Source organism: Chiloscyllium plagiosum, unplaced genomic scaffold (assembly GCF_037043375.1).
Source record: "Chiloscyllium plagiosum isolate Xiang-an unplaced genomic scaffold, Cpla_swu_hap1 HiC_scaffold_19, whole genome shotgun sequence".
Classification (NCBI taxonomy): domain Eukaryota; kingdom Metazoa; phylum Chordata; class Chondrichthyes; order Orectolobiformes; family Hemiscylliidae; genus Chiloscyllium; species Chiloscyllium plagiosum.
In genome coordinates this window covers 9567769-9590907 of record NW_028270157.1, presented here as the reverse complement: position 1 = coordinate 9590907, position 23139 = coordinate 9567769, and the positions used below count along the sequence as shown (strand labels likewise).

Here is a 23139-nt window from a genome sequence, read left to right as displayed (position 1 = left end):
TTCTACTCTTCTGTTGTTAGAATACTGAATGCACTGTCAAACTCATAGCATTTGTCTGTATCTGTACTTTTGTTTTGCCACTGTTTACCTATTATTTATTTATCTATGCCAGTTAACTATGTGATCTGCCTGTATTGCTCGCAAGACAAAGCTTTTCACTGTGTCTCGGTACATGTGACAATAAATTCAATCGAAATTCAGAAGGACCCAATTATTTTACTCTTGTCTGCATCAGTTCTCCTCCCTTCTCTCTATTCTTTGTTCCTTGTCAAATAACATTCCATTGACTTTTTATTTGCCAAATATTAACTGTTTACACTACATGCAGACCATGCATTCTAAGCGATAATGTTTTATCTCACCACTGTTGCTTCTTTGGCAAATTACCACAAATCTGTTCCCTCTTATGCTTGATCCTTTTGAGAGCGGGAACAGTTTCTTCCTATCTAAAGAGGAATCTCGATCATCCGGAATTCAATTAAAACCAAATGAAATACTACCTGCCTATGTCCTTTGGATAATCAAGGTTTTTCTGTAGTCTGTTCAAATCTCTTATGACTTTACATACCTCTGGTTCTGATCTCAGTGTTCTCTTGTGTATGGAAGACCGTTCTAATTCAAATAAATCTTCACAATTTAAGTTCATTGTCTCTGGAACCATTGTGTTGTTTTTTGTGCACACTGTTCAGTGTTTTCTCATCCTCCTTAAAGTGTGGCCCCAAAACTGGAACCAGTACTAGGTGCTTTATTCACTGCTTATTTAACCTATTTGCACCTTCTTGAGATCTGTAATGTTCATTCTGTCCCTTTGTTCTTCTAAGCAAAATAAATTACTACTTATTGGTCCATCTGACCTTCATCTGCCGATTTTACCAATTTGTCTATGCCCTTTTGATGTTCTAGACTATCTGCCTTCCCTGAGGGCAAGGCTGAAAGAACAAGTAATAGAAGTGTGGCCAAGGACTAAGACAAAGTAATTCATTGCAGCAGGAAAATGATCACTTCTCAGACCACACATGTTTTACAGTGGTTATCTGGGACTTACTCAGGCAATACTTCAATTAGCGATTACAAAATTTAAGGGCAAAGCTCAAGCTGTTGATGAATTTCTAAGATTAGATAATAGCCTGCAGTCAATTTGCATTAGTAATTAAAATTTATGTACACTGAAGAGTAAAGTTTTTGTGGTGTCATGGTAATATCTCTGTCTTTGAGCCAGGAGGCCCATGTTCAAGTACATTTGCTCCAGTGGCATTTAGTGACATCTCTGAATAAGTTGTTTATAAAATACCTAATATCTCATCTGAAAGACAGTATCTCTGACAGTACTGGAGTGTTTGCTTTGAGGACACTTGTGGTGGTGTCCCCACCTCTGAGCTAAGAGACCCAGGCTTGAGTGCCCCCTGCTCTAGAATTGTGTCATAACATCCCTGGACATATTGATTTAGAAGAAAAGAAACAATTTGAGAAAGTTCAGAGAAAGCTAGTGGCTTTTTACTTGTATATTTGAGATTGCTATATCAGAATCAGGAAATAAGATTCATAATTATAAGTGGAATTACTATTGTGTGTGGGCTAATTTACAGAGCAACAGTTGTTTAATTTGCATTTATAATTAATGTTAATTTACTCTGTATGTCTTTGCCTATAGTCAAACAAAAATCCAACTTGGATTGCTGAGTTGTTTTCTGGTGCTAGAGTAAGAATAGCATGTCAAGGGAAGAGGTTCAGTAAAAAGTCTCTCTTTTTCTTGAAATTCGAGTGATAACTCCCAAGATCCAATTTTAAAAAATACTTGATTTTATTGTCATGGCAGCAAGGAAAACACATGGCAATGAGCTGTTCTCCACAGCTGCTTTTCTGTACAATCCAGACCAGAAACTTTTAACATACCAGGCTGATTTATGTGTTACTCAGTATTGGTGTCTTAAAGTGGTTAAAGCTTTGCTCTCCCTTCCCAGCATTTTTATTTTGCTGAATTAGCAGATCTGCCCACATTATGGCATTGATTAAAATCTATTTCGATTTACTTATGCAGATGTTTAAACCACGATATTAAACTACTTTGCAAAATAGAACGGGCTCTAGATACCAATGACTAAATGGAAAATGCCTGCTAACCTCTAACACACATAGTTGGTGATTCTCTTAACCTTATAGTATTAGCCCCTTTTACAATCTTTTGGCCTCAAGCATTTACCCCAGGTGCACACTGTTTACTGTGTCACAATGTGGCCTTACTTCCCTGCAGGAAGAATATGTAGAGGTATTAATTTCTTCCAAGTGATGGCTGTTTGTTCTCTATGGTTTAAGGCTATTTCTTTACTTCCTTTGTTAACACCTTTTCAAGCAAGCATTAGAAATAGGATATTTGAGAAAAATTGGAAAAACATTGGCTTAGTTAGTTGAGGTGGGGAAATAACAAACTGTTGACTTTGTGCTTAACTATTCCTTGTTCTTCAGTGCACCAAATACCTTTTTTGTTAGGTAATCATGAATATACCTGAAAGTGCATTTTGTGATCCTCTCAAACCGAAGCTGTGGTTTTTTTGGATTCTGTTTTGGGTGATTTGAGCTCACTATTAAGTTTTGCAGTGTTTCTTTCCACTTCATTCTGGTTTGACAGAGAGAATTTAGAATCTGTTGTTCACATTGAAACACAATATATGCATACACAACTTTGCTTCCTATGTTTATTGCAGAGCTAACCTGAACCCAGTGGTTTTGTTGTATGCCATGGAGCTTTGCAGATGGGGGATTTACCTATCTGCAATCAGCAGCATTTGTATTTTCCACAATATCTGAAGTTGGTTCCAGAGCAGAGAACTTTTTAATGAAGAATGTTTACTTTTTTTAAGTAATGTTTAAAAATACCGTATTGCTGTTGGATTATTCTGTAATCAGCAAACAATTGTTTCTGAATTTTATTTTTATTTGGGTTTGCATTAGTAACTAACTGACTAGTTCGTCATCTCCAATAGAGTCATACAGTACAGTGAGTTTGATCAGGGTTTTCATGTCTAACCTTTCAGCTGTTACATATGTCAGCATCAGGATCATGTTTATTTGTTGTCTTTGTGACTTAACCATCATTAGCATTTATCCAAATTGAGATTGCAGAGGGAACTCTGTGTCCTCACGCACAAATCTCAAAAATTAGAATGCAGGAATAGCAAATAAATAGGAAAATGATCAGAATGACATTGTTTATTACAAGACTCAAATACCAGTGTGAGGAATTTATACTTTAGTTTCACAGTACACTGGTGAGATCACATCTGGAGTACTGCGTAATGCACTGGATACCTTACTTAAACGAAATACAACAACAATGTTGATATTTTGTTTGGGATTATGATTAGAATTGAAAATGTGTTGCTGGAAAAGCGCAGCAACACATTTTCAGCTCTGAAATTTTCCAGCAACACATTTTCAGCTCTGATCTCCAGCATCTGCAGTCCTCACTTTCTCCTTGGGATTATGATTAACCAATATGATTAATCGACTTGCAAACTAAATGAGCAAATATTAGTAAGTAATTCATGGAAGTGATTTGAGAAGGAACTGCATAAATTTGAGTGCATTTCTTATCTGCTTTACAGATTACTATTTGATCTTAAATATATGTGAAGTGCCAAAGTGAGCGATGCACACTCTCATGTTGTTAGCTCATTATTAAGTTCCTCACCCAAACTGCTGTTCTTTCTTTGTGGGATTAGTGGGAACCCTATGCATATGCTTTATTCTAGGGATGTCCGAACCTTATGGATCACTAGGTTGCTGAGTCTATAACATCATAATGTATGTTTCCATTAAGCTGTTTAAATTTGGATTTATAAATACTGGAAATAGTAGAGGTTATTGAGCCATAGAGTTGTACAGCATGGAAACAGTCCCTTTTGGTCCAACTCGTCCATACTGACCAGATTTCCGAAATTTATCTAGTCCCATTTGCTAGCATTTAGCCCATATCCATCGAAACCCTCCCTATTCGTGTACCCATCCTTTCAAATGTTGTAATTCTACCAGCTTCCACTTCCTCTGGCAGTTCGTTCCATACACTCGCCACCTTTTCCATGAAAACGTTGCTCCTTAGGTCATTTCAAAACTTTCCCATCTCACCTTTAAGATGAAATTGTGCAAAATAGTTAAGTACAGATCATTCTACTGTAATATGTGTTTTGTTAGCGCAAATTTGCTATAACGGGCTTGACAAATTGGGGACATTGTTTCTAAAATGTGAAAACACAATTACATTGTCAGCACTTTAAGTGCTGTTTCCAGAGTGCGATTTTTCTACAACATGGATTGCACATGAACGCAACCATTGTGTTATAGAAAAAACTACCTGTGTGCAGTAAATTTCAACTCTCCATCATAGAAAGGACATTGAAACCATTAAGAATGTTCTTCATAGTTGTGTAAACAGTTTTCTATTTCTAATACAAGTAAAGGTTGCAATATTGGTAGTGTATACTGGATTAGAAACTGCTGAAGGAGATGTTTTTATGGCTTTGAAATTGATAATGAAAGTTTATCATCAATTCTGTGCTTGCAAAGGAATGAAATGAAGTTGTTATTTACTTCTAACATTCAGTGAGCCAAATCGTGCAGAGTCTGAGTCAAAAAATACAACATTTCTTTATGCATAATGTTGTAAAACTATAACATATTTTTGTCATGGATTAGTTGTAGAGAGGTGACTATTTCACAAAAAAAATTGAAATGTACAGATTATATGGAAAAAAAAGCAGGATGGTGAAGCTTAATTTTTGAATCTGTGTTTGCAGTTTTCTTTATCTTCTCTAACCTCAGGCAATCACTTAGCAAAATCAGATAGTCCAGTAAAGTTTGCAGATCAAAATTTGCATCTGCTAATCTGTACAATTGAGTGTTGTGCATGGGAGCGATTGGTATTTGTTTCTTTGAACCTATTTACAAATTTTTATTTATTTCAGTTCAGAGTAAGTCAGAATATTTTCCATTCAATTCTTTTGCACTCCTTAAAATTGATGGAATCTGGTTGCAATTCGCAGCAAATTATGGTGTTGAGAGACCATTCCTTGTATTTTTCTGGAGGAGGGAAGAGAGGGTCATTGTTGAGGAGCTGTAAGATCTGAAGTCTATATGCAGACTTCAAGATTCCATGGATGGCAAAACACTGAGGATAATAATCACTTGGATCTCAGAACTGAGCAATTCTAGTTAAGCCATTAAAATTGGGACCATTTAGCTTATTGTTGAGTTTCATTTCTCATGATAAAATTATCAGTGTGGGTCAAAATAGAGTTTTGATCATACCTCTGTGTGAGGTACCTTTTTAATTTAAACAGCGCAATAATAGCATAAATTGAAAGTTAATTTCTAAAACTAGTTCAGCTAATATTTTGCGAGAACAAGGTAACAAAATCAATCATTGAGAGGTTTAGTTACTTTGGTCAAAACAACTGTCTAGATTCTGATTCCATAAATGGTGATTCTCTTGGCTTGGGATTTTTTTGTATAAAGAAATTTATATGTGAAGTGGGACCCAGCACTTTTCAAGGGCAAGTTGCCATATGTAGAAAATTCCTAAGCTGAATATAATCCTTTACTAAAACAAGCTGTTCTTCTAGTAGAGACTTGCACCTATGTACTCCCAGACTGAAGTGTCTACATTTTCTAAAAACCATTACGTAAAAGTAGTGAATGAAGGGCTATTTCACAGATGGAAAAAGTGTAGTTTGGGTCCTAATTTTTTTTTGACTAACATTTTGGAGACTAAAGTTAGTTCAGAGTTCACCTGCATTTTTTCTTGCATTTAGAATACTATATTAAATTTATTGAATTGACTGGTTCCAAAGTAAATGATCAACAGTTTAACCTGTCTGTCTTAAACGTGTGGGCACAAGATTATTTGACGTTGAGCTTGAGGCCGATTGAGTTTCTCTCAAATCCATTGACCATCTTGCACTCTTTTAGTCCTAAATGTACGCTATAGTCTTTTCAACTTTTTGTAATTATTTGTAAAAGGTAGTTGGACAAATTTTAGTTAAAAATGGACTAAATGCTGTTTTCGCAGTTGCTGATAGACTGCAGATGGATTTGGAGTTTGAACTCCAAGTAAATGTGTCTGGCTCCAGTGTGGCGATATTGCACAGCAGTCTTTGTAATTGAAGGATTTTGTAGTTTAAATCCTTTGCCAGCTCAGTACATGTTGCAACTCCAGCTGAACAGATCTACTCGTGTCTGTAGCTGTCTGGTGGGTCCCTTTTCAAACATGCTTCAGATATTTTTTTGTAGGGTTTCAGTTTAAGTTCTCTGGTATGGATTGCAGTTTTAAAAAAAAATCATTAAACATGTTCATGACTAGATTGTGCACAGCTGTTTATGCAAAAGAATTGATTTCAGTTAGTATAAACTTTCTTTATAATGTAAAAGTAAAATGTTGTAGACATTAGAAACTTTAAATAAAAATTTTAAAAGTTGGTGGTATTCAGTAGATCTCTGAAGTCCGTGGAGAGAATTGGTTAACATTTAAGTTGAGGTGACCTTTCATCAGTTTTGACCTGGGACATGATTTTTTTATCTCCATAGGTGCTTTAGAATGAGACCTAGGAACAGAAGTAGGTTGTTATTTGCCATTCAATGAGATCATAACTTATCTGATAACCCTCAATTCCACTTTACTACTTTTTCCCCATAACCCTTGATCCCCTCACTGAATAAACATCTGTTTGTCTCAGTCCTGAATATCCTAATGATCTAACCTCAACAGCCCTGTGCAGTAAAGAATTCTGCAGATTCATTACCTTCTGAGATGCAAATCCTCCTCATTTGTCTTAAGATATGTGATCCCTTCGTCTCTCTCCGCTTTCCCACTCCCCACCCCCCTCTCTCAAAGGGAAACAACATTTCCGCATCTGCCTGTTAAATCCTCTAAGAATCTTGTATGTTTTAACAAGGTTGCCTCTCATTTTTCAGTGGTAAAAACCTGTATTCCTGATGAAGGGCTTTTGCCCGAAACGTCGATTTTACTGCTCCTCGGATGCTGCCTGAACTGCTGTGCTTTTCCAGCACCACTCTAATCTAGACTCTCATTTTTCTGTGTTCCAGTGAGTTCAGGCCCAATTTACTCAGCGTCTCCTCATAAGACAGTCCCTCAATGTCTCGTATCAGCCTGTTGAACCTTCTCTAGACTGCCTGCAATGCCAGTATTTCTTTCCTTAGATAAGCAGCCCAAAATTGTTCACAATATTCCAACTGTGGTCTGACTAGTGCCTTGTGCAATTTTAACAAATCCTCCCTAATTTTATACTCCACTCCCTTTGAAATAAAGGCCAACATACCATTTGCCCTCTGTATTACCTGCTGAACTTTGGATGCTAACTTTTTGTGATTTGTGCAGAAGGATTCCAGATCCCTCTGTTGTGTGGCTTTCAGCAGTTTTTTTCTGTCTTTAAATAATATTTAGCTCCTCTCGTCTTCCTGCCAAAGTTCACGACCTCACATTTTCCTACATTCCATTCCATTTACCAAGCTTTTGCCCATTTGCTTAACCTGCCTGTATCCCTTGGCAGACTATGTTGTCCGCATAGCTTGCCTTCCCACTTCCGTTTGTGTCACCCATAAATTTGGGTGTAATACATTTGCTTTCTTTATCCAAGTCATTAATGTATGTTGTAAATAATTGTGACCCTAGCACTGTGGCACACCACTAGTTGCAGATTGCCTAGCTGAAAACACTCGCTTTATTCATCATTTTTTCTTCCTTTAAAGTGTTGTCAAACCAAATATTAAGTTAGAAACCCAATTATTTCAAATGAACATTGTACGGCGTAAGGAGTAAGTGAAAGTTTTCAGCCTTTAATTCTGAGATATGCCCTGTGGTATTGGAAACTTGTAAACCTAGTGTCCTAGTTCGTTATATCCAAGCTTTCATTTGTACATTTGGGAAACTTCACTTGTGAAAATTGATGGTGTTTTGATTTGATTTTCCTTTCTTAGCCCTCACTCCAGCACGTTTCTAATGCTTAGAGGTGTGTCAATCAGCGTGGTGTAGCATTATGTGCTTTCTATTAGTAGAAATTGTCCCAACAGCATGATAACAGTTCAAACACTTGTCCCTGGCTGAAAAAGGTAACATTTTTGGTGAGATTTAATACATTACAAACATCTTGTGTTTCATGCTTAAGTATATTAAGCAACAGCATTATGCTGGTATTGTTTTTAAATGCCTATTTTCTGAAGACAATACTGTTTCCGTTCTGGGGCTTAGTTACTTTGGCACTAATAGCTCTTATGATTGTTGTGTACTGCTACAATATGACCTGACACATCATTTATCAACTTAACCTGGATAGTCACAGTTTGGCTCAATGTTTTGCTCCACAGTTTGTCGCTATGTTCCAGTTTCCATTTTGTCGTATGTTTAGAAACTATAGTGTCCAGGTAACTTCTTGGATCAAAGCACTACACAAATAATTCCTGCTATGAATTGGTAGAAAGCAGAGAAGGAAACCTGACCATTTCATCCAAGTGTGGGAACAATGAGTTTAATTGTAGTTCCCCTGTTAGCTTGTTTAGAAACCTGTGACTTTCTTGTTGTGTATTCCAAACTCATCCTACTGCATACATATGTTTACCACCATGCTAGCAGTAAATTACTTATTTATTATTTCAACTTTGATTTGATTTGCTATTGTCACATATACTTAAGTACAGTGAAAAGTTTTATTTTGCATGCAGTAAAAGCGGATCATCATGTACAGAGATCATAGGATGATCAAACAGAACAAGAAATACAAAGTTACGGCTGCAGTGAAAGTGCACAAAAAGCAAGATCAACATTAGATTTGTACAGACTGAGGTTTAAAAGTGGCGAAAGTAAGAAATGTGAAAATAAGATCTGCTGTAGAGAATTCTCAAAGTGTTGCCCTGTGTCAGCGCCATCTTGAATCCATGTGTGTTATATATACATTGTAGTTCGTTAAAAAATTCAGTTGACGAGTGAAGATTTGTTTCTGATTTTCCCATGACTCCACTATTGTTTTAACTGTTATTTTGTTGTAAATTACACACATTGAAATAGAATTCCACATTAATCTGTAATGTGTTTATATTTTACAGGGATTTGAGCCACAATCGAATTACTTCCATCAACAGCAGCTTATTTAACAATCTTCACAATTTACACGAAGTGTAAGTGGCACTCTTCCTGTAAGAGATAAGTATGATCTAAGTTTTAAGTTTTAGTGATAAAAGTTATATTTATTAAAAACTGATTTTTGACTTTCAGAAAAATAACCCACAATGAATTAACTGAAGTGCCGAACTTCGGAATTATGGCTTCAAACATTACCATTCTTTCACTGTGAGTATCAAATTTTTATATTACTTTCTTCTACCTTTTTTGAAATTTATGGTGTTCCCAGACATAAGTTGCGGTGGTATCCATGGAAACTGGACAGTTCAGAAGAAGAAACAATCAACACATTTTACACTTTGATCTGTTATTCGAGGAATGTGTCTGGTTAACACTGGTCTCGATGTCAGAGGATTATGGAAACTGTATCTGTACCATGTTTAAAAAGATGATGTAAGCCTTTGATTTAAAGTGTTTCCTGAATTGTGCTGCATTGTTTGAAAGTGCTGCTCACTGGATGAGCTGGACAGGTGGCTTAAACCACAGTTTCTGTCCAGGTGACAAAATAAATATGCATTATTTGTGGAAAAGTAGTTTTTTGATAACCTGGTTCCTATAGCTCAGAATAGAACGAGCAATCCTGCCGTGAGTCTGTAGGAACTGGCTGATAAACAATATTGCCGCATTTGTCTACAAAATAGCCACTGCACTTCAAAATAATATATTGTGTAAGGTTCTGTATATCTCCAACTTTTGAATTGGGTTTTGCTGTTGGAAAGCTTTGATATGCCACCTAATCTGTAAGAGCTCGGCATCTGTGAACTTGTGTTGGGGTTATGACTGTCACCAGGGTAAGGGAGCTACAAATACTAGGATTGTAACTGAGCTGGATACACAAGCTCAATCCAAAGTTTGTCATGACTGGCTTTTAAATGCAGCATTTATGCGTGCGATGATAGTTAGCTGGTGATGTATAACTAGTTGCACTGTTTGACTGCAGTTTGAATTCAGAAACCTGTACTGAAATTTTCACACTGCCTGTACACAGCATCAGCATGAAAATGATATGGCAAGTGATGTACAGAGGAATTACAATTTGAATGCCTTATAAACTATGTTTTTAAGTAGTTAGAATGAGGTTTAGAGGAAGGAAAGAGGGGTGCACATCCATTGATGCTCAGGTTCTTTGTGGTAATTCTGGTTATAGCTGAGAACCCACGACTCTGCCAAATTAACCATCCGATACATTTGTCTGATACCAGTTTTATAGTTTCTAACAATCTCCTTGGGTGAAAAAAGAGCACATATCTGAAAAGTAAGGAATCCAGTGGTATTATATAAAAAAAAATTCTGTGCATTTTAAACCTTGAGAAGCAACCAGAATGTATAGTGTTTATTATGTGCAATATAGCTGATAGTACCAAGGTGTTTTTTTTAATATGGTGAATATTAACTAATAAAGAAATGTTGCACAACTTCCTGATTTACTCCCATATTCCTTGCGTTCAGTGTCATTGCTTGCAGCATCTGCATTTTTTTGCTAGCGAAGGTTAAAAAGATCTCGAAGTTACTGTTAAAAGCAGAAAAATCTTAATAAAACATCTGTAGCTGTTGAAGTGTATTTTCAAATCACGATTGCAGACATGGCATGTGAACCCAGACCTCCAATTGTCCTATCATTTTGGAGAAGATATTCATGCACAATTTAGTTTAACTATGCTTGTGTTTTTCTCCATGAGTAAACATAGATCAACATGCATATTTCTTCAGATTACAAATTTGTGCAAGAAAATGTAGTTAGAACTTCTTCTTTTGTGTTAAGTGACAGAGTATGGCACCTGTGCACTGTCGAGCCATTATTTCAGTTTAGAAATGAAACTCTGGCATATTAAATCACTGTTTTGTCCCATTATTTAACACTGTATGTTGCCATTGAAGATTTGAAGTAAATAATTCAGTAAGATAACATACTTGGTAACCTTCCTTTTCTTTGATGCTACCTAATTTTGAAGATTTTCATTGCACTAATGCATTCTAGCTTCAAAGCGTTACTGTAATCTATTTCACCTTTTTCCCCTGTCTTCACATGTTTACTTTTGATGCATACTGGTTAGAATAGGGAAACCTATCTGTTATTTTCTTTTGCCACTCCTAATTTAAGGAAGTTGGGGCCTAGTGTAGCATTCCAACTGTTTTCTAAACCACAATTTTCCCTGCCTATATAGATACATGCCCCATGAAATGATACTTGGTTTATTGTTGCTAGATCGAGAGCTTTAATTTAGCAGAGTTTGCAATTGAACCCAAGTTCTCTGTTGTCTAGCAAAGTTAATTGGACAACTGTGTGGTGCATTCTCCCCAGTAGCTTGTGTTTGTTTAACATTTTGATCGGTTTTTCATTTGTATGTATTTTGCTGAAATTTCTTTCCTTGAAGCTTTTCAGAAAGTTTGACTAATCGTTTCTTGCTGATATTTTGTGAGTGTGTGTAGGTTTGAGAACCGAATGACACAACTGTAACCCTAACTTGAGCTCAAGAACAGTACCATAATAATCAAAACTGATCAAACCATATGAAATATTTCATTATGGGCTTCCATGTATATAACTCCTTTTGTAACCTCCAACTCAAAAGCAGTTCTTAGCCACTAAAATACTTTTGAAATGTAGACCACCTTTATGTGATCAAATAAATTATATGATAGTAAGCATAGGCGTTCATTGTCTCTGTTTGAATTGGATGATCTTGCCGTCTTACAAATTTTCCTTTTTGTCTAATATTTTCTTCTTGTGTTGTTCTGAAAGCATCATTTTACATTTAGAGTTCCACCAAATACGTGACATCCCCCAGTACTGTGCAGAAATATCATTCTTTGTTAAACATAGTCAGTGAGTATTAGACTGGGGCAGAGCGTGAGAGCCAGGGTCAGTTCTTTCCTTTGGCTTTCCCGCACTTCGCAAATAATTAAAATCCAGCCCGGATACTGAGCTGTAATTTTTTTGCCCTTGGTTTAAGTGACCTGATAAAACTGTACAGCTTTGCTACTTAGTGTGCTTGTTACAAACCAAAGAGCTTCTTCAAAAGAAGAAGTTCTCCTTTTCTCTCTACAACCAGAGAGCTGGCTTACGGTTCTTTTGTTCCATAGGAGAAGGTGACACTAATCCAAAATTAATAGTCAGGGGGCCAAAGGAGGAAAGGGACTAAATACAATAACTGTCTCTGTGGAAAAAGTGCTAGGGAAACTAATGGGGATAACAGTGAAGCACTGTAGTACTCTGTTTCTACAACTTCTGTTTACAGAAGTCTCCATTTAGGTTTGTAAAAGTTAAGCAGTGATACATGTTGCAAATGAATTATAGAATAAAATGACCATAAGAAAAGCAATGTGGTGTCTGGTGAGTTTGCGAGACCACATTGCGCACACTGCTCGAATTAAGTCAATGATGGATGAAGATAGTTTCACCTCAAAATGCACAACACACCACAACCAGCGATTTTGGTCTGGAGCCAATTGGTTTGTCAGTCACGTGCCTAACCTTAGTTTTGTGTTCTTTAGCTTACAGAGCCATTCTGAATTGTTCTTTAGTCAATTTGTTACATTCTATTGTTGATCACCTATACTCGTGGCTCTTGCACAAATTATGATGCACACTTAAGATTATTATTAGTTATGGTTTGGCAAATTCTAATTCTGTTTCTTCCTGTAGTCTCTTACTACTTCTAAGCTGCAGCTCCAATGGTGTCAACAGTATTTGATTGTTAATTGTATATCATTTGATATTGTGGTGTTTAGGTAATAATAATTGGGGATTCAACTGTAATCAGGAACAGACTGAGCGATATTTATTGGAAGAGCACAACATGCAACACTCCTCTACAGATAACTTATAAGTAAGGGGTAAAAGTATTAGGCTCCAATGTTCTGTCTTTCAGCACCTGACTGAATTTTCACGTTGGTACCTCCGCCAAGTAAGCTCTGCGATTTCTAAACAGTGAATAGTTGTTGGCTGCCTTATGGCATTCAATTTATTTGGGAAGAGCATTTTTTTCTTATTGCAAATGTGATGGGTTAAATGCATCTGTTTTGAAACTATATTCTGCAAAATCACATCATGCTTTGCAACTTTGGCCAAACCCATGCTGCATGTGTGGCATTTCCTATTGGAGTTGAAACACACATTTGTAAACCATAATATGAAATGCTTTATTCTATGGTCCCTTTAATGAAAAACAGAATCATCCTCCACTTTGAAGGGCTTTGACTCATTAGAAGAAATTAAACTTTGGAATTAGTATTGAATGTTACCAGATAAACCTTAGATGCTGGCTAATCAGACTTATTCATGCAGAAACTATACTATCACCATATGTTCATTTTCAGCAAGATTCTCAAATTCAGCCAATCAAACTTTCATCCTTTATGGAAGTTGACGTACCACAGTTTCTAACCTGTGATTAGCATGTTGAATAATTGCTACAAAATGAGATTTCAGAGTTACATAACACAATAAATTCCCAGGAAACTGTTCAATTAATTAATTTGATCACAGTTCAATTACTTGCATCTGGTGATTTATTGGGGTTTGTTTTTACTACACCCAGGTCAGCTGGTGCAGTCAGCATGTCTGCAGTACTGCTTGAATAAGAGTTAAGTGACACATGATATGAATGAGAGCTTTCCAACAGTGAATGGGAAACCAGATGGTGTTTGAGAAATCTGCCATTAAAAATGCAAACTTTATATAGTTTAATACTTGAAGAATAGGAGCTGAAACCCTAAGAATTTTTTCTTGAGCAAGTTGTCAGGTGAAGCATGATGGTTTATGTTAATCTAATTATGGTCCATGGTGGAATTCTTAAATCAAAACAAAGTCTGGTTTTCAAAGTTAAATTGACAGCCATCATCAATGAATGTTGCATATCAAAGGCTGCTTTTATACTGCACAAGGCCTTTGATGCAGCCAGAACCTGGAGTGCAGAGTTTTGCACAGTGAGTGGCAACACCACCAAAACCTGCTGTTTTTTCTTACTTTGCTTAGCAAGTTGGCTAGCTATGAGTGACAGAATATTGTGAACCAGCAAAACCAGCGTGAGATTCTTAGGGAACTAAATACTTTTTTGATTTAGCAAAGGACAGAATTAACTGACACTGAAGGTTTTTAATCCCTATTTTTGTCTCTCATATAAGGCTACAAATAGATAGTCTTTTGTAAGAAGCAGCTTTTTTAAACTATAAATTTAAATTACAAATACATCTCAAATTGGAAATAAAAGTAGTTGTACATAAATTTGTAGCTTGGGATGCACGTAACTTTGAAGTGCATAAGCACATGCTGGGCTATAATAAAATTAGGTGTTTTTAGATTGTAAAACCTTGAAGGAAGTGAAGATTTGGATTCAAGCCAAATTTGACAGTAGATTGGCTGTTTATTGAGATTTGTAAATTGAGATTGACAGTATTAAGATACTAATGTAATGCTGTCTGTGGGTTAAGCAAGACTGAAGCTTCAGGAAATTTTTTTTGTCGTTTTAATAAATCTTTGCTGAAAAATCTCCTGAAAGCAGTTTTTGTAACAAGGTAGAGTTGCTCAATACTTTAAAATCAGCAACGTCATTATGAAGTAGTTGCTTTTTATGACTTTTGAAGGAAAACCAAAATTATACTTCATGCTTTTCTATTCAGTATTGTTCTCTATTTACATTCTTCTATAAATGAACATAAATATAGGTATTCTTAAAATGTCTGCCTATGGTTAATAATGTTTAATAATGGAAAAATACTTGAATGTGGGTACAAGATGGAAATAAGTTTTAATCTTTATTATTCTATAGCCTGAGGTGACACTCTTTAGCAGCCATTGTAGCACTTCCATTACAAATAACTTGATATTTTAGATTAAAAATGATTCAAATAAGTTCAGTTTCACAAATACTACTAAAAGTTGAGGGTGTAGGAAAAGCCCTTCCATGTGACATTGCTCTTGGCCGATGGAGTTTAATTTGGATAACTGCGTGATGTTGTATTTTGGTAAGTCAAACCAGACAGGGTTATACAATTAATGATAAGGCCCTGGGGAGTGTTGTCGAACAAGGAACTTTAGAGGGACAGGTACATTGTTCCTTGAAAGTGGTGTCACTGACAGGGTTTTGAAGGCACTTGGTATATTTGTTATCATTGGTCAGACCATTGCGTACAAGAGTTGAGATAGAACATTACAGCGCAGTACAGGCCTTTCGGTCCTCGATGTTGCGCCGACCTGTCATACCAATCTGAAGCCCATCTAACCTACACTATTCCATGTATGTCCATATGCTTGTCCAATGACGACTTAAATGTACTTAAAGTTGGTGAATCTACTACCGTTGCGGGCAAAGCATTCCTTACCCTTACTACACTCGGAGTAAAGAAGCTACCTCTGACATCTGTCCTATATCTATCACCCCTCAGTTTAAAGCTATGCCCCCTCTTATTCGCTGTCACCATTCTTGGAAAAAGGCTCTCCCTGTCCACCCTATCTAACCTTCTGATTATCTTATATGTTTCTATTAAGTCACCTCTCAACCTTCTTCTCTCCAATGAAAACAGCCTCAAGTCCCTCAGCCTTTCCTCATAAGTCCTTCCCTCCGTACCAGGCAACATCCTAGTAAATCTCCTCTGCACCCTTTCCAAAGCTTCCACATCCTTCTTATAATGCGGTGACCAGAACTGTACACAATACTCCAAGTGTGGCCGTACCAGAGCTTTGTACAGCTGCAGCATAACCTCCTGGTTCCGGAACTTGATCCCTCTATTAATAAAAGCTAAAACACTGTATGCCTTCTTAACAACCCTGTCAACCTGGGTGGCAACTTTCAAGGATCCATGTACCTGGACATCATGATCTCTCTGCTCATCTACGCTACCAAGAATCTTACCATTAGCCCAGATGTCAGGTTGTGACTGTAAACAAGATATTACTGGGGCCACTCTTGGAGTACTGCATAAATTCTGGTTACCCTGGTATAGGAAGGATGTTGTTACACTGGAAAGGGTGCAAAAAAGATGTACAAGGATGTTACTGAGACTAAAGGGTCTAAGTCATCAGGAGAGGCTGGATAGGCTGGGACTTTATTCCTTGGATTGTAGGAAGCTGAGGCGACTTTTATAGAGGTGTATAAAATCGTGAGAGGCATAGATAAGTTGAATAGCCAAGCCTAGGGTAGGGGAATCCAAAACTAGAGGAGAAAGATTTAAAAGGGTCCTAAGGGGCAATTGTTTCCGGCAGAGGGTAGTGCATATAATAAATGAGCTGCCAGAGAAGGTGGTGTAGGCAGGTACGATTACAACATTTAAAAGACATTTGGACAGGTAAATGTATAGGAAAGGTTTAGAAGGATACGGGCCAAACAGGCACATGGGTCTAGTTCACGTAAAGAAACATGGTCAACATGGACAAGTTGGACCAAATAGTCTGTTTCTGTGCTGTGAGACTTTAGCACTATATAAGATTAAATTCATGGTAAGTTACGGAGTAGTTTGAATATTTCTAGTAGTAGGAAAATCATGTAAAAACAAAACTAGAAAGTATTCTGTTAAGTTTGGCTTTGAATCGTTTCAAGTGACAAAAGACTCCACCACCACAAGTATAGAAGGTAAATGAACTGACACTACTACATGTACACACATATAATGTATAGTGTTTGTTTTTTGCCCTTCTGCCTGTAGAAGTGGCAGCATTCTCCACTAATTGAACTCAGCAGTAATCACAAGCTTTTTCCTTTGTGTTAGTTGAGGCCAATCTTGTTAGCCTCAGGATATTGCAGCAAGCGTTCCTCAGGGTATTGTCATAGGCTCAACCTATGACACCTGCATCTTCAGTGATCCTCCTTCCATCATAAGATCAGAAGTATGCTATTCACTTGTCATTGCCGCCTTCAGTCTGGTCTTCTAACCCCTCGCATACTGGGGTGGTCTATGTGTATCAGGACCTGGGACAACCAAAATTGGACTTGGTAAATGGCAAGTGAAATTCAGTGCCATGAAAATGCAGGCAATGTTTATCTCCAACAAGAGAGAATCCAACCCATCTCCCCATAATGTTAAGTGGTGTTGCCATCACTTATTGCCAATTGTCAATATTCTATAGATGTCATTGTCCAGAAAATGAAGAGGACCAGCCATTCAAATGCTGTCACTGCAAAACAGGTCAGAGGCTGGAAAGTCTGAGTAGCTCACTCCTGATTCTCAAAGCCTGTCCACTGTCCACAAGGTACACTTGAGGAATGTAATTGAGTAGGCTGTACCTGTCTAGATACGGCTCCAACATGACTTGAGATGCTCAGCAAATCCTTTGCATCTACAAACTTAAATATTTACTCCTTCTACAGCTGCATATTCACAGCAGTGTATAACATACAAGATGCACTGCAGCACCCCACCAGGTTACCTTTTGACAATATCATCCAAACCCATAATGTTGACCACCTGGAAGGAAGAGAGTCAGGAGATGCATTGGAATACCAGCAACCCAACAATTTTGCTTCCAAACCACACATCATCAAGACTTCCTGTCTCTGAATCAAAGTCCTGGAAATTCCTTCCCCATCTTCCTGTGGATGTCTCCACATCACATGGACTGCCGTAGTTCAATAGGATAGTTTATTGTCGTCATCTTTTCAAGGGAGGTTAGAAATGAGTGATAAAAGTCAGCGGCACCCACATTCCGTGAAGGAGTAATCGGTCAAGTGCTCAGCCTGTCCTAATAAGCGTGCATTGCAGTTTGGCTCTTGCTTTCATCTGTTGTATCATTCATCTGTGAAAGCAGGATTAGCATTCAAAATGAAAATTGAAATTTACAGCTTCAGACTAATTTTCAATACCAGTTGTTGATACTGTGAAAGTTGCTCAGTATTGCAATTGAACCAGCTATCCATGGTGTCACCGTATAGCAGAATTAAATGTTCTGCCTCCTCCCTTTTGTCACAGTTCAGTTTTTCAGGATGACACATGATGTTGTGGTCTAGGTGTCCTTATTAGCCCAGGTTTGAATGGTGTTCTTCAAGGTATCATTTACAGACTTAAAATGTGTGAAATTCTGTATCTGATATTGTATATTTTCACTGTTGAAATTCAAAGCACATGGAATTCCTTTCCAACTGTGTTAAATAGATCTCTTGCAAGATAAATCTATGCTCCATTCAGTCCTCACTATGCTTTCCATCCCCAGCCACCATCTCACCACCCCAAAGATGGGTGTTCCTTCCATTTTTGACTGCTGACTAATTATTATTTATTGAACTTTTACAGTACTCTCCATTTTGGATTCTGAGTTTGATAATGGTCATATAAAGCTAATGAGAAGAGCCAAGTATCAGGTAGTTCTTTCATGTACAAGTGATTGTAATGCCTTTAGCATCCCTTGTCACTTTCTTTCACTTATTTCATATGATTGCACAGTAAAATACTGTTGGATTGAAAACATCCAGTAAATGTGTGCACACACAATGTTTGCGCCTTCCAAAATTAAAACTCTGATATAGGAATTTAAAAAGAAACCTTCAATGTAGGATAATCGATGTTTTAAAAATTTGTTCCTCTAATTGTAACTGAAATATAACCTTTTCAAGGAATTATATGTAGCTGTAAATGGGAGAGATAAATGGGAGGGGGTGGGGTTGGGGGTAATAGGCCAGAGGGGGGATGTGATGGACCGGTTATATATAGCATTCCAACATATAAAGACAATCATATTAAAAGTAAGTAGAAATATCTACTTTTTATTAAATACGTTTTGGGCCATTTACAGTTCTAATGTAAAAATGCTGAGTTGGAGACTTGGGATTGGGATAATGTGGGGAAGGGGAAATGAGGAAGCTGTTGAAGTCCACGTTCATCCCCTGTGGTTGCAGGGTCCTGAGGAATTCTTCTTCCAGGCGTCAAGTGGTAACGGTTTGGTGGTGGAGGAAGCCCAGGACCTGCATGTCCTTGACTGAGTGGGAGGGGGAGTTGAAGTGTTCAGCCACGGGGGCGATGGGGTTGGTGGGTGCGGGTGTTTCCCGAGATGTTCTCTGAAACGATCCTCAAGAAGGCGTCCTGTCTCCCTGATGTAGAGGAGACTACACTGGGTGCAGTGGATGCATGCCCAGTAATATTGAGCCTTTAAAGTTGTTAGCCTTGACCTTTTATTAAAGTTACAGACTCCTCGCTAATGTTTCACTGCAAGGTAATAATGATCCTCCATTGCTATTGTTGAAAAATTGTTCAAACACATAGCATCTCAACTCAGAATCCAGTATTTTCAATGTGTGTTTTCAATTGATTCATAAGGTATGGACATCATTAGCAAGGCTGTTGAGATGGTGGTGAGAATTGGAACTGTAAGGGTAATGGAATACAGGGTAGGGAAATCTTACTGCAGCTGTTCAGGGTCTTAGTGAAGCTATTTTGCTTTTGAAGAAGGAAATAATTTTGTTCAATGTAGTTTAAAGAAGTTTTACATTCTTGGGATGAAGCACTAAACTTATGGAAAATAAAGATTTGGACATGTTTAGCCTCGCCCACTGACATTTACAAGAATGGGAAGTCAACTTGCTGAAATGAGTAAGATGCTGTAGGGACCTGAGGTGGATTCTGAGGAGGTTTTCCCTTGTAAGATACTAGAACTAGGGAGCACAATTTAAAAGTAAGATGTCTTGCTTTTAGGACCAAGATGGGACCTTTTCTTTTTGGAAAATGATGAAAGTCAGGTCATTCAATATAATCAAGGCTAAAAATCACACAACACCATTGTCCACCTGATGAAGGAGCGGCGCTCCAAAAGCTAGTGCTTCCAATTAAACCTGTTAGACTATAACCTGGTGTTGTGTGATTTTTAACTTTGTACACCCAGTCCAACACCGGCATCTCCAAATCTTAATCAAGGCTGATTTGGATAGATTTTTGATGGATTTGGTAGTGGGGTTTTATGCAGGTTGGGAAATGGGAAAGTGGAGTTGGTTCGACAGCAGATGAGCTGTGATATTATTGAATAGTGGACCAGAGTAGAAAGGCTTGAATAGCTTACTCCTGCTCCCAAATTCTGCGTTCCTATAACTCACTAATCCAGTAACATAATCGCTACCATATCCTGTGTTTTCAAATACACTACACCAGCAGGGTTATATATAGCATTCCAACACATAAAGACAATCGTATTAAAAGTAAGTAGAAATATCTACTTTTTACTAAATACGTTTTGGGCCATTTACAGTTCTAATGTAAAAATCCTAAAACCCAAGCCTTCTGTGTGCTCGCATGCAGGCTGAGGCTTGAATGGTTGGGTTTTCACCCGAATTCAAATTGGAATTTCAGGTTTTGTTCTTTGCAAACGTTCTGTTTTGAGTATCTGGTCTACTTTTAGTTGATATGTTTCAATTCTCTGAGAATAATTAACCAATTACCATTTCAAGACCACTGGAATAAATTAGTAAAAAGGTCCATTCTTGACACAAAAACAGCAATTACTGGAAAAGTTGAGCAGGTCTGGCAACATCTGTGGAAAGAAATCCAAGTTAACATTTCATGTCAAGTGACTGTTTCTCAGAACACATCCCCACTCGACCTGAAACATTAACTCTGATTTCTCTCTACAGATGCTGCCAGACCTGCTGAACTTTTCCAGAAATTTTTGTTTTTGTTTCTGATTTACAGCAACCATAGTTCTTTTGATGTTGTATTCTCAGAGTTGTTTGTTGGATGTGGTGCTTTGTTGACACATGTCTGTCTTAAGTAGCTGAGTAACAGTAGTGCTGATATGTCATTTTGATTCTTATACAGTCCTTTTTGTGAACAATTGTCCTTTCACCTTGCGTCTTGCCTGAAAATAAGGTGTTGGCCATTTAGAATCGATGGAACAAGTTTCTTTACACATTACTGTTATGACCCTGTATTTTATTGCTTTCTTGGCGTTGCTACCGGGCCAGCATTTAGTGCCCATCCCTACTTGAACCTTTGCATTTATAAGGATGCCTCCACAGTTCCATTAGCAAGTGAACTCAAGAATTCTGACCCAATAGCAGAGAAGGAATAACAATATTGTTCCAAGTCAGGATGATGTGTGCCCTTTTCCTTTTAGGTAAGTCAGCTGGTGGATTAGGAAAGGGCTCTTGGAGCCTGGGTGAGTTGCTGCAATGCATCTTGTAGATGGTACTCACTGCTGACACTTTGTTTGTTAGTAGTGGAAGTAGTGAATGTTGAAACTTGAAGATTAGGAAACGATAAAACTGACTGCTTTGTCCTGGATAGTGTCAAACTTCTTGTATGTTATTGGAGCTAAAGTGATCCAGTCAAGTGTAAAGCATTCCCCCTCACACCTCACTCATATCTTATAGATGGAAGGTGAGTGAGTGACCACATAATTCGTAGGCTCTGACCTGCCCTTTAGAATTTTAGTAATTCTGTAGCTGAGGGAACAGTAGACTCCTGGTGGTCATTCCATTTAAAACAGAGCTATGGATTTTTAGGTACAGTGGGACTTGAGGGATTTGTGGGATAATGAAAAAAGATAAATAGCAAGATGTAAAAGGAAAATTGAAGGCATTTAATCATTCATTTTCTAGAAGGCTTTTGAAGAATTGAAGTGGGAGTGAGATTGAGTTGTTTTGGAGTGGCATTTCCAAGATGCAAAAACGTTTGGAAGATTGGCTCCTAGTTACAGAATGACCTTCACAGACTTAACAGGGCTCATTGCAATGGGGCTTTGTTTCCTCGAGGAAAGGGTTTAAGCAGCATGCATTCTCAATTTGGAGCACTACAGAGAAGATTGGCATGGCCCCTGTGCAAGGATGACACACAAATCCATGAAACGTTTTAAAAAGAAACAACTGAGCAGAGGTTTACTAGTGTACTTGTCACTACCTACTTGAACAATAGAGTCATAGAGATGTATGTGGTAACAATAGAGTCATAGAGATGTATAACATGGAAACAGACCCTTCAGTCCAACCCGTCCATGCCGACCAGATATTCCAACCCAATCGAGTCCCACCTGCCAGCACCTGGCCCATATCCCTCCAAACCCTTCCTATTCATATACCCATCCAAATGCCTCTTAAATGTTGCAATTGTACCAGCCTCCACCACATCCTCTGGCAGCTCATTCCGTACACGTACCACCCTCTGCGTGAAAACGTTGCCCCTTAGGTCTCTTTTATATCTTTCCCCTCTCACCCTAGTTCTGGACTCACCAACCCCAGAGCAAAGACTTTGTGTATTTATCCAATCCATGCCCTTCATAATTTTGTAAACCTCTGTAAGGTCACCCCTCAGCCTCTATTGCTCCAGGGAAAACAGCCCCAGCCTGTTCAGCCTCTCCCTATAGCTCAAATCCTCCAACCCTGGCAACATCCTTGTAAATCTTATCTGAACCCTTTCAAGTTTCACAACATCTTTCCGATAGGAAGGAGACCAAAATTACAAGCAATATTCCAACTGTGGCCTAACCAATGTCCTGTACAGCCGCAACATGACCTCCCAACTCCTATACTCAATGCTCTGACCAATAAAGGAAAGCATACCAAACGCCGCCTTCACTATCCTATCTACCTGCGACTCCACTTTCAAGGAGCTATGAACCTGCACTCCAAGGTCTCTTTGTTCAGCAACACTCTCTAGGACCTTACCATTAAGTGTATAAGTCCTGCTAAGATTTGCTTTCCCAAAATGCAGCACCTCGCATTTATCTGAATTAAACTCCATCTGCCACTTCTCAGCCCATTGGCCCATCTGATCCAAATCCTTTCGTAATCTGACGTAACCCTCTTCGCTGTCCACGACACCTCCAATTTTGGTGTCATCTGCAAACTTACTAACTGTACCTCTTATGCTCCCATCCAAATCATTTATGTAAATGACAAAAAGTAGAGAACCCAGAGTAGTGCAATTTTTTTGGTAAAAGATGGGGAATTCAGTGAATCTTTTTTATTCTCTGCTCCAGGGAACTCTGGAGCTTAGTCATTGAGAATGTTCAAGACCGGGATTGACAGATGTTTGCATATTGT

The 23139-nt window shown here is 37.9% G+C and overlaps 1 protein-coding gene and 1 non-coding gene across 2 annotated transcripts in view; both read left to right on the top strand.

Moving 5' to 3' along the window:
• The window catches only part of lrig3 (leucine-rich repeats and immunoglobulin-like domains 3), a 62233-nt gene that overhangs the window by 9996 nt on the left and 29098 nt on the right, over positions 1–23139 (top strand). Inside the window, exons 2-3 of the mRNA XM_043708660.2 lie at positions 9109–9180; positions 9278–9352. Of these exons, the coding sequence (XP_043564595.2) occupies positions 9109–9180; positions 9278–9352 (147 nt within the window). The remainder of the gene's footprint in view (positions 1–9108; positions 9181–9277; positions 9353–23139) is intronic.
• LOC122559866 (U6 spliceosomal RNA) lies at positions 21857–21959 on the top strand. Its single transcript, XR_006314578.2, has one exon. It is a non-coding gene; the product is annotated as a U6 spliceosomal RNA (small nuclear RNA).